The sequence below is a fragment of the Argopecten irradians genome, chromosome 5 (assembly GCF_041381155.1).
Source record: "Argopecten irradians isolate NY chromosome 5, Ai_NY, whole genome shotgun sequence".
Classification (NCBI taxonomy): domain Eukaryota; kingdom Metazoa; phylum Mollusca; class Bivalvia; order Pectinida; family Pectinidae; genus Argopecten; species Argopecten irradians.
Genome location: NC_091138.1, coordinates 34,975,845 through 34,989,088, shown reverse-complemented (window position 1 = coordinate 34,989,088; position 13,244 = coordinate 34,975,845). Strand labels below are relative to the sequence as shown.

General features: G+C 33.0%; 1 protein-coding gene across 1 annotated transcript in view; it reads left to right on the top strand.

Moving 5' to 3' along the window:
- The window catches only part of LOC138324389 (uncharacterized), a 182,988-nt gene that overhangs the window by 73,544 nt on the left and 96,200 nt on the right, over positions 1–13,244 (top strand). The window contains 4 exon segments of the mRNA XM_069269457.1: positions 4,747–4,811; positions 8,554–8,709; positions 9,835–10,011; positions 12,397–12,636. Of these exon segments, the coding sequence (XP_069125558.1) occupies positions 4,747–4,811; positions 8,554–8,709; positions 9,835–10,011; positions 12,397–12,636 (638 nt within the window).

The window sequence follows — 13,244 nt, the reverse complement described above, 5'->3', positions numbered from 1 at the left end:
TTTATCAATATTTGGGGTTATTCGATAAAAGAAAAAAAAATGTTAGGAAAATGAAAATATTTTATTCTAACAAAAAATGGATACATTATATCCTCTTTTATTAACATGACAACATGAATAACAGCTTCTTTTTTTTTGTTTTCTTCTAAATATGGTTAATTATTATTATTATAATCAAAACATTCCTATGAATAGAAATTGATTATAACATGACTTAATTTTTGAATTTTTATGGCACATAACTCCCCAGTGATGTTACAATACAAGGACAATTTCATATAAATACTGGGGAATAATGGGATAGAAGCTATGTATAGATAATTTTTAGTTGATCATTTATAACTGGTCAAGGTGAGAATAACACCAGCAGACGACACCTTACTCCACCTACACTATCTCCAACATCTCGTGTCTTACCATTACAATGCCGTGTTTATTTTCAGTGATGATGACTCACTGTCAGTGTTTTTATATCCATCATGTTTATTTCATATTCTGTTGATTTTGTTTCTGATGTATGTGTTAATGTGTACTATATTAAGCATCCCGTACCTGTGGATAATTGCCAGGAATCATCGCGGCCAGCTTTCAGGCGTATACTCACTCTAGCAATGTTGTGTTGTAAAACCCTTGTAATCGTTTTCTTTTAGGAAACCACAGTTTCATGTCAGGTAAAAACTTGTACCACCTTTATAACTGGTATGTGGCCAGTTTGATCACCGCTGTGGCCAGATTGTGGTCAATTTGACCACCGGTCATTGCCTATTTGCATGCCCCCTATATCATCTAACATGACCACAACATTTTATTTTGCATAGCACTGATCATCTTAAGTCCAAAATTATTCTTATTAAAATATCCTTCTTAAGTTAATTGAAATTATGAAATTTTTTAGAAATAAGTATGGTTTATATTGGAAATATACAAGAATGTTTTGTCAATAAAATGATAATGATATTTTTTGTGAAATGAGTTTAGCACAAAGCTTCATCCATTGACTCCAGCGTTAAGTTTCTTTTGCTTATTATAACATTTTAAAGCGGAATTACCAGAAATAAGGTATACCTAGTATCTATATGTAAAGCAACAGCATATTGGCATTAACTTGTTTTAAATAGTTTTTCATTGGCAGAATAAACACCGCAAAAGTTTTGATAAAATAAATAAAACAGTAATTTCAGTGGAGGATATAGCCAGGAGACATTTGGCACCAGATATATTTTTTCAGATGGTCAGTTAAGATAAGGCAAATTGACCTACAGAGAGCATGTACCTATTTATATCTATAATATCTACTTAACCTCCCATCATAGAATCAACTAACAGCATGGAGCTACACTGCACGGGTCTGGCGCAAAGGGAGGTAATGAAGGAGTTAGATTAAGGAAAATCAAGGTTTAGAAGGGAGGCGAAATAGGAGTCAGAAAACTAGAAGCTAAAATAGGGGTCAGAAGGGAGATAAAACAGGGTCAGAAGGGAGCAAAATAGGGTGGAAAACTAGAAGCAAAATAGGGACTAGAAGGGAGATAAAACAGGGTCAGAAGGGAGGCAAAACAGGGTCAGAAGGGAGTCCAAATAGGGGTAAGAAGAGGCAAAACAGGGGTTAGAAAGGATGCAAAATAGTGGTCAGAAGGGAGGCAAAATTGGAGTCAGGAGAAAGCTAAATATAGATCAGGGGAAAGGTAAAATGGGGATAATTGGGTCATAAAAGACAAATTTAAGGTAAAATGGGGGCAGGTGAAGGCAAGATAAGGTTCAGAGGTGGCAAAATAGGGGACGGGAAGAGCAAATTAGGGATCAGACAAAGGCAAAAATAAGGGTTAGAATATAGACAAAAACAGGTCAAAGAGAATGCCAAATAGGCACCAGAGGAATGAGAAAAAGGGGCCAAAAGACGGCAAAAATGAACTATCAGATGTAAGGCAGAGAATAGATAAATAGGGGCCATAGGATTTGGAGTAGACACGTAGTGGGAGAAGGAAAAAAAGGGGTAATGATAGTAAACTAGGGTTTTACTGTCCATTAGGGGGTAAGGGGACCATAGACAGGAATGTAAGGCTATTATATAGCAAGATTCAGGAGAGGAAACATAACTGATGGAATGAGACATGGTGAACTTGGCTTAAAGATGGAAGGAATGGGTTAAAGTTTTATTTAACAAATCCTGATTTGGAACTTCAGGTCATACTTCTTAAACATTTTCATTTTGGCATTATGTGCAACTCCAAGTGACTTTCAGAAATATAGTTTGTATACTATCTAAACTGGGGAGATACATAGTCATGTTTACATATGTTTTTCGATACCTATATTCGCTGCTGATGTTTTTATCAAGATCACCAATGCTGAGACAAATTATCCTTGTAGATTATCGCAGATCCAAGCTTAAAGACGGTAAAGATAAGATAAGAAACGTTCTTATAACTCCTAGCTTGGCTAGATCACTGGTGCTACTATATGCCTACCACATCAGTCGCTTCTCAACAGCTCTGCAAGAAATACCATTTTGCCATCCAGATCCATATCATTGACATTTTTCCGAGGAACATTTTTAAAATGTGTGCCATTGTTTCATTGCATGGAGTTCTCTCCCCTTGTTGGTTATTACTGAACAACTGATCTGATCTGCCAAAATATGCTTATACCGATAGAGCGCTGAAAACATAATCAAAATGGTGACATTTTACTGTATCTTTTCTTTTTCTTATATTTACATTTTATTGCTTCATTCAATCTATTACTTTGATTTAGGACATTTTTCTCTATCATCTGATTACGCTCCCTAATGTCCTCCCAACCTTATAAGAAAGTAAGAGAAATTTATCTGCTAAGTGTTTTCAATCTATCACATTAAGGTCGTTTACATCATGGTCCTCATGATGATTTAAATAAAATTTTGGTTGTAAGATACATGATAATTCTTGCCAATAATTTTATTTTCATTTTTATATGGAAGAAAAAAATGCAATAAAATTTGGAATATTTTGAATCATCTTTTAGTGTAATGATAAATTTTATATAGAAATTGAAAGATACTGAAGAACATTAAAATGTCAGACTGTTTATAATCAGGCAATGTGCCAGTGAAAAAAGGTACTTAACATATCAAGATGTCTTCATATAGTTTGTAGGAATTTAGAAAAAGTAACAAAAACATACTCCAACTAGGTGTAAACAAACAAAATAGTTTATGTCATAACAAGTGCCGAAACAGCTCTTCATAGTCAGAGGTAAGGCAGAGAGATGGTCCTATTTTGAGCTCGGTACGCACATTTCTCTAGCTGTACAGGTTTTTAAGACCTAAACAATAACTTTAACAGATAGCTAGCCAACGAGAAGATGATGCTACGTCCTGAAAATAAATATGGAAAACATGAAATGAGTTGTACAGAGTTAGCACTGGACTGTGGGTGTAATCGTAAAACTGCTAGTAGGGCCTCTTGGAGAGTTAGTGCTTGGAGTGGCGAGGGGTGGGGCGACAGCTCTACTAAGGAGCAAATCTACCTGAATGCTTTAACAGAAGTGCAGCAGAATCTTTTTTTCGATATTTTTGCAATTAAGTAAATGTGTATAGTTAAAGTAGGGCTTGTGTACTCTCCATTTAGCGTGTGTTGTGCGCGTGGAGAGCCTGTGTGAAGCGTTCCATGGATGGGATTTAATGAATTCTGCCGGGTGTGTTTACTTAATAGTTATATAAAAGCCAGGGAATTCTAGGAATTTACTATCTCATCATGATTTGTTGGTCGTGTACAGGAAAAAGTAGTAAACTAGCACATGAAAAACAAAAAGGTAAATATTTATTATTTAAAAAGACACTTACTGTCATTGAAACCTAAATCTTTTATTGTGAAAAACCTGGTCTTTTTCCAATGACATTTGTTTTGAAATTTTGATTTAAGTACTAAAGACATATTTTGGTAGTGAAATTTTTTATTTACATATTTTTGGGTGAAGAATTTTTTTAAATCAAGAATTGAAATGCCATCGGGTACGGTACAAAGATATTAAGCAATATTTGGACCCTTGTAGCTCAGCCTTGAAATATGTAGTTGATATTGTAGAGATCAACCATTATCCTCTTTGTACTCTTAATATGAAAAAGATTAGTAATGTTCTGCACATTTTTATATTTTGTGGATTTTCATTTTCCTTGGTTATTGTACATCGTGTTTTACTTTTTGGAGTCAAATAGCTTTCTTTTTTCAATGTTTTTTAATTAGAAAAATAACAGCGTACTTGCGCTGTTCTCGAGTGCTTTGTAAAAATATTTACATATTCGCAAAAATATGGTTACTTGTATATTATAATGTTTTAATTTTGAATTGTTTGTTTTATATTTTGTTGGTAATGTCACTTTTTTTATTACAGGGGAAAACAATATGTACTTACGTATATATAAAATCATTTGCATTAGACTTAAGATATATTCAATCTTGATTTAAGAAATATTGTATTGTAAAAATCACAAATACATAACTCTTAAGATTTTCTTTAGGTGAGATGCAATTATTTCTTCAGAGAAGAAATATATTCATTCTTTCATCTGTGCACAAAAAAACTAGTTATTAGAGATATTACATTAATATTCAGCGATTTCCTTTTTCTAAGTTTTGAGTTGTGACCTGAAGTAAATGAACATTTTACAAACAATCATTACTCTGAAGTAAAATGTGTCCGTTTTCTTTTCAAATATTATTTCAGAATAAGACATTTTCTGTATTAATTTTGTTTTCTTTTGTCCCACAGGTGAAGACAGTATCTCCCTGGAGCGCGGAGAAAGCACTTCACCACTGGACACTTCTTATGAAAAGGTAAGTCAGCCATTTATTTGTACTTTTTATGTTTCAGCAAAACTAATTAGCTGTTTATTTTCTTTTTAGGACATTTATTTCATTTGCAGTTCATGGTTATCTCCCCTTTTGTTAAGTGTGGATGGTATAGTCATCTCCCTTAAATAATAAAGTTATCTCCCTTGTCTTGACATAGGAAAAGAAACAAGTGACATTAGCTCTTCCTGAATCGGAGGTAAGAGGGAGTTATCCCCCTTTCCCATGACCTCTTCTACAGAAATGCTGCGTTGTATTTAGTGCTGATCTTTTAAGAATTGAAACTATCTATTTCCTGTGTTTGGAAGCATTGAGATTACATGTGTGTGGATGTGACTGTGCAAGTTCGTTATCATTTTTTCAGCATCATAAACTATCCCTTTCACTCATACAACAGAGCATACACTGCTTGGAAATAAATCAACAAAACAAATATATATCTTCCTTTGTACTCTTGACTTAGGAAATCCGTTCATCATTTCCTGAAATGATACTTGTAATACACAGGTTCCTCAGAGAAGTTCTGACCCAAAACAGCACCTTCATAGATATCTTGTTGACCCTTTTTAGGGATCAGTCATGATAGAGCAGATATCATGTGACCTCTTTTATTTTCATTTTAAAGCTTAAACGTGCACCCTTCATATTGTGATTGCATGGATGTAGATCAATCCCTACAGCAGTATACAGGTTCATCAGTGTCATTATTGTAATAATGTTGTAAATATCAAATAGTTTATCTTGTAGCATAGACAAAAAAAGTAATTAATTAATAGCAATTAGACAAAGGTAATCATTAATTAGCTCACATTCTATATCCATCATGGATCTTATAACTCATCAGCTTTGATTGTTTGGTAGGTTGTCATAGTTACACATCAGTCATCACTGTTATGTAGGTAGCCATGGAAACAAAACGGCCTTTACTGTTATGTAGATTGCCATGGTAACACTTCAGTCTTGTCTCTTTCGTGGGTTGTCATAGTAACACATGTTTGGTAGATTGTCATGGTAACACGTTAATCAAGGTTGTCATAGTTATTCATATTCCCTGAGTTTAACACGTTGTCATGACAACAAATATGCCATATATGACCTTTGTATGGCATTGACCTTTGCCTTGACCCTTTGTGGGTGTCGTACAGACGAAGTGGCAGCTGTTTTTCTACTGAAAGTTTTTGTATGACATTTGCTTGAAAGTGCTATAAGATTTGTATTGTGTGTATGAAATTTGTTTTGATTAAAACCTGCTTTGTGTTACCATTTGCTTTTCAGCATAAGTTTAAACTCAGAGGCATTTGGAATGTTGCAAAATTGGTTGTCATGAGGTAGAATACTCGATTGAGAATCTGGAGAGAAAAGATGATTGACATTGTGATAAAAAGAAATCTACCAGTTCAAAGAAATATAGTAATGTATAAGAAAGTGATTTTTCTTGCAATGCGAACCTGTGATGATGTATGAATAGAGCCAATTTCCGTTCAGATATAAAAAAAGCTCTAATATTCTAACATTATTATGCTTCAAAGTATTGCAGCATCTCAATAGGCAGCTGCCAAACCTGATTAGTTAATGAACTTAGTTTTTCTAAAGAATGGCTTTACATTATACCAACATGCCTTGCATAGGCAGAAACACATATACTGTTGTGTACCCCTAGGTTTTCATAATGAGATGTTCATGTACTGTGTTCAAACGTTTCTCTGAATACATCTTTGCAGTACATTTCAGTTTAGTGGTATACATTTCAGGTTAGTGGTAGATCTAAGCCAAAGTGCCTTGACTATCTCTTATTCAACTGTTAAAAAGTTCTGTATATGTGATAGAGTCATTCTTTTAATAATTCACATTCCCCTGAGTTTGAAGGGCCAAACACTTAAAATGAGCTGAATTGGCTATATGCAATGAATGGTACACATTTTATTTAACTTAACCTTGATTTAACCTTGGAATAGTTTACATTATGGTGGTTACAAACAAGTCCAGTGTCATGATGAATGGCCTAAAGTACATCTTAACGGTTTTTTGACCTATTTTGCTTCACTCTGTTAACAGCCACAGTCATTTAACAATGGGTTAAGTTATGAGATAGATAAAAGCAAGAGTACCCAGAGAAAAACCACTGACCTACAGTCAGTATTGGGCAACTGCCCTGTAGTAGGTTTGAATTTATAAACAATAAACACATTTGATTAACTGCAAAGTTGTATCATATGAGATCCAAGACAAATATGTACACTAAACCAAAAAAACAAAGACTTATGGCGGACCAGGCGAATTGAACTTACAACTTAAAGATATAGAGGTGAATGTTGATAGTGGTAATGGTTTAATATGCTAGGGTACCCAATTCACGCGTCTTGAGGTACAACGTACCTTACCAAGAAATACTAAAATTTCATTGGCTGATGGCTTTTCTCATACATTCATCTCATTGCTCTTGCATTGCTGGTCATTTTTCATCATGGATAATGTTTGCAACATTTCAAATGTGTCTGTTTTATTGAACAGTATGGCAGTATGTACATTGTGTATAGAATTGTTGTTTAATCAAAATGCTGGTTTATGTAAATTTGATATTGATTATTCATGTATTTGTATATATATTATTGCAAAGTATTTGTTGTATTTAAAATAATTTTTTTTTTTTTTTTTTTTTTTTTTTTATTATTTATTTTGTTAGCATTATTAAATCTTCACATAGCATGTGGTGTTATTTGCACATCAACTAAACACATTCTTATTCATTTAATTTTCTTAACAATAATTTGATTTTTTAAGCGAAAAGAAAGAAAGAAAAAACTCATGATTTCAATTTGGTTTTCATTTTTTTTTTTTTTTTTGTCATTTAGTTTTATATTATTGCTGCACTGTTTTGATTATCCGTTGATTTTGTTTTCTTGTCTTGTTAAATTTTGTGTGTTATATTTTGATAGTATCGTCTGCTGCAGTTTTGTGGCATGGAGTGGAGAATGTGTGTGCATGTGTATCTATAACTCTAGCAAAAAATCACCTACACATGAGAAAAAGAATTCCATCATCATGTGTTTGTCCTTTAGCAAATAACTTTACCCCTACCATATCTGTTGCTGGAACTTCATACTTAGTCTCAGGTTTACCCAAGTGAGACCAAATCAAATCACTGTGACCTTTGACTTATTTTTTGCCACTGAAATTTGGTCTAAGTCTGACTGTGAGGTCACTGTGACCAAAAATTTGGCATTTGACCTAAACAAAACTTGCTTAGAACTACATTTCCCATACTATTTATCTCTTAGTGTTCATGCAATTGGTCATTGCTTTACAACATGGAGCCTGTAAGTCATATACAAAATTAGGTCACTGTGACCAAGAATTTGGCATATGCATTAGAAAACTTTCTTAGGAATCCATTTCAAACACTGCTTATCACTAGATCTTGCCATTGGTCATTGCTTTACTTCATAGAGCTTGTAGGTCATTTACAAAAATCAGGTTACTATGACCTACATTTTATTTGAAAATCTGAATTAATATCAAATTTCAAAATCAGCAGTAACCCAATTCATTGAATGGTCTATCTAGTAAGTTATTGATATCAATGACATATTTAACTAGATTTGTTCTATCTTTGTTGTTGGTGATTTTTTGCTAGCCTGTGCCCTTTTTTTGATTTCTGATTTTCTGTGTCAATGTTTTTGGTTGATCCTCTTGTTATGCCTGTCTTTGTGGTATCTGCTTTCGTTAGGATATTCTGCGCCACCCCGTGACAGAGGACCAGAGACGGCGTATCACGAGCGAGATTAGCTCGGCCATGAGGTACCCCTCCTATTTAGAGCGAGGCCCCGATTATGAGGCTGAGATGAGATACTATAGCGGGGACACGCTCTCACCACATGGACGGGTACGTTTCCTCATCATCTTAAACAGATCAGACCCATGTCCATTTTGTCATCACACTTTCTATTACTTTAGGCAAATATTTTAAGTAAATATTAAAGTGCATATATCTGAAACACATGGAATCCTTATTTCAATACCCACACAAATGATTTAGGCCTCCCAATCACAAAACAAATACCCCCGGCATTATTTTGTATATATATCAACATTGCACAATGTATGACATTTAATGGCCTTCATCATACAAAAATCTCCCATTCTTCTACATAATCAATTCTCACCCAGAAAAAAACCTCCTGCAATATTGCACATAACTTGAATATATTAAGCTCTCCTTTCACTGTATGTCATGTTCATTATGTAAGAATATTTAATGTTTATTTCAGCAAATTATGTTTATCTTATCTTTAATACATGTTTATGGTGGAGCTTGGTGTTTTTTGTTTGGAATAAGAGTGGTCTCCCCTTATCCTAGAACACTATTGCCTTGTGATGTTAAAATGGTCCTAGGTTTCACATCACTGAACTAACCAATCAGAATCTTTGTTACTTATCATACGGAGAAGAGAATTACAAGATCACCATATTGCAGATAATAAAATGATCAAAGCTGGAATATAGTTTTGTGATGTGCTACCTAAAGAATTTGTCATTTGTCCCCTTTCCTATCTCCCTTTGTGATGTAAATGAGGGTTTGAAATTCTGAAGTGTTCTGTTGACAGCACTTGCAATAGAAGATATTTTTTGATTGAATTGATTTGAAAATAAGTTTATATGTAAAATATTTCTTAGTTTGTATGTTCTATGTCTGTGTTGTCCATTCAGTTTATCAATGTGTGTTGTAAAGTGTTTTTGTCTTTATATATATATTTATTGAAAATTATTTGTTGATTTATTTATTTATTTATTTGATTTATCACTAGCACAATAGCAATATATCATTAGATTTTGTTTGCACAAATCAGAGATGGAGAATTTTTTGAATTTTTTTTAGCAATAATAATTTCATCAAGTGAACAAAAATAATTCTGAAGAAAATTTTTAATTGATGCTCCATCTCTGACAGTTGATGTTGTTGCATGTAAATGTTTGTATATTATGATTTAATTTTTTCGCCCCTCACCAGGATGTGTCTGGGCGAGGCGACAGTGTATTTGGGGGCGAGTATTCTACACTCGACCGTTTGTCTGTGGGCAAGTCTCACGATTCATCTTTTGTCTCCCAAACTGACGGCAAGTCACGCATCAATGAAGAAAGTAGCGAACTTGAATATGGTGACGATTTCGATGATGCGATTAAAAAGGTAAAGAGTGAAACTAACATATTAATCTAAAACTAATCCTGTTTTTGTCATGGGTCGAGTTACTGCAACTGGATATTTTGGAATGAAATAGTTTCTGAAATTAAAAATGTGAAAAAATGACATAGCAGTTGCATGGATCTACTTGTCGATTCCCTGGAATGAATAAAAAAAATATATTAACATTTTATATTACTTTAGGCAAATATTTTAAGTAAATATTAAAGTGCATATATCTGAAACACATGGAATCCTTATTTCAATACCCACACAAATGATTTAGGCCTCCCAATCACAAATATCCACGGCATTATTTTGTATATATATCAACATTGCACAATGTATGACATTTAATGGCCTTCATCATACAAAAATCTCCCATTCTTCTACATAATCAATTCTCACCCAGAAAAAAACCTCCTGCAATATTGCACATAACTTGAATATATTAAGCTCTCCTTTCACTGTATGTCATGTTCATTATGTAAGAATATTTAATGTTTATTTCAGCAAATTATGTTTATCTTATCTTTAATACATGTTTATGGTGGAGCTTGGTGTTTTTTGTTTGGAATAAGAGTGGTCTCCCCTTATCCTAGAACACTATTGCCTTGTGATGTTAAAATGGTCCTAGGTTTCACATCACTGAACTAACCAATCAGAATCTTTGTTACTTATCATACGGAGAAGAGAATTACAAGATCACCATATTGCAGATAATAAAATGATCAAAGCTGGAATATAGTTTTGTGATGTGCTACCTAAAGAATTTGTCATTTGTCCCCTTTCCTATCTCCCTTTGTGATGTAAATGAGGGTTTGAAATTCTGAAGTGTTCTGTTGGCAGCACTTGCAATAGAAGATATTTTTTGATTGAATTGATTTGAAAATAAGTTTATATGTAAAATATTTCTTAGTTTGTATGTTCTATGTCTGTGTTGTCCATTCAGTGTATCAATGTGTGTTGTAAAGTGTTTTTGTCTTTATATATATATTTATTGAAAATTATTTGTTGATTTATTTATTTATTTATTTGATTTATCACTAGCACAATAGTAATATATCATTAGATTTTGTTTGCACAAATCAGAGATGGAGAATTTTTTAATTTTTTTTAGCAATAATAATTTCATCAAGTGAACAAAAATAATTCTGAAGAAAATTTTTAATTGATGCTCCATCTCTGACAGTTGATGTTGTTGCATGTAAATGTTTGTATATTATGATTTAATTTTTTCGCCCCTCACCAGGATGTGTCTGGGCGAGGCGACAGTGTATTTGGGGGCGAGTATTCTACACTCGACCGTTTGTCTGTGGGCAAGTCTCACGATTCATCTTTTGTCTCCCAAACTGACGGCAAGTCACGCATCAATGAAGAAAGTAGCGAACTTGAATATGGTGACGATTTCGATGATGCGATTAAAAAGGTAAAGAGTGAAACTAACATATTAATCTAAAACTAATCCTGTTTTTGTCATGGGTCGAGTTACTGCAACTGGATATTTTGGAATGAAATAGTTTCTGAAATTAAAAATGTGAAAAAATGACATAGCAGTTGCATGGATCTACTTGTCGATTCCCTGGAATGAATAAAAAAAATATATTAACATTTTTTCCTCATGGTTAAGAGAAAATTAATACAGTTTGTTAAAAATTTGGAATGGATACATGCACGTTAACCTGATTAATGATGTTGGAATTTTGTCAACTTGATGACGAGTTACTGGCATGAATACTAATTTTAGAATTAACAAAAATATTGAAAGATTTTGGAATTCTAATAAATGGGAAAAACTTCAGAATCATTAATGCAACATAAGATATGTGAAACAGAACCGACTTTTTTTATTTTGTAAAAAAAAATAATAATAAATAAAAAAGAAATGAAATACATTTTACCTGTAAATATAATCCTTTGCTTTGTCATTATTTTTATTCTTTGAAAAAAAAAATCTCAAAAGAACTTCAAGTTTTGTCAGAAATTTAATACATTTGTATATGATAATGATAAATACATACTTATGTTAATGTTTTCTTATCTATCTGAACAACTCAATAAAAGTCAAATTCAAAATCCTCTTTAATATCGGTCATAAACAACACACAGCACTATGATTACTTATCTAGGAGTACTGTTGTCGGAGAGAAATTTTTAAGTTCTTAAAAATTACATGATCATTTCTTCTGGTACCTACACGTAGAATCATTTCCTCTGGTACTACATGTAGGTTTAGCAAATTCAAATTAAACATTAGCATGTTCTTATTGTGTGTCTTGTTACTTTATCTATTTATTTGTTTGTTTATTTATTCATTTTTAACATTTTTTTTTTTTAATTTCTTTTGGTTCCTTTCACATTATTTTGCTATTAATGTCTCTTGTTTGATAGAGCACGAGCACAGTTCAATATGCTGAGGATTTTTATTTGCGGAAATCTGTACGTTACGGGAAAGATCAGGCTCGTAATCGCCGTGTGTACCCCGGGTCTGCATACCGCTCCCATCCCGACAGGGCGGCCGGGTATGGCGAGTCGGTCAGTATCAATAGCATTGATCTGAATGAAGAATTTAAATTCTTACCTGATGACTCGGTTGCTAGGGAAGACTCTGAGCCAGTTACGCCCCTAGAGGTATTTTTTTGATCTGGTGAAAATAGCATTCACAGTCATTTAATATCATCCTTACTAAAATCACCCAGCTTTATGTATATTAGATGTATTTCATTAACACATTTTTGTGGTGGTTAGAATGAATTAATAGACATTTTTTTTCAATCAGTTTTTTTATCTACTCATCATTTTAAAATAAACCTTTTTTAGCCAGAGATCCTAAATTGATTTTAAATAACCTCATTTTAATTTGAAATAATTCAGTTCATTATTGCCAGCTTATTCCCCCCCCACCCCCTCCCCAAAAAAAATGTTTTAGCTTTAAACTTTATAAGCTGTCATTGCTTAAAGATGCTCCACCGCCGACAGACCATAAATGATACTCATCATTTTAACAACAATTGGTGTTTAATCGTGTATATATATGTCTGATTAACACAAGCAATAATATTAAATAATTTATATTGCTTTTGGTGCATGCGCAGTCAGAACCTCATTCTATATAGAACATAGTGGAACAGAATTTTTTCGGGATGCAATTAATTATTTCTAATATTTTTATCTTAAAGAAAAATTAGAAGCTCAAACTTTCCAATGGTGGTAATGGTGTAAAGTAAGTAACTTTTTTA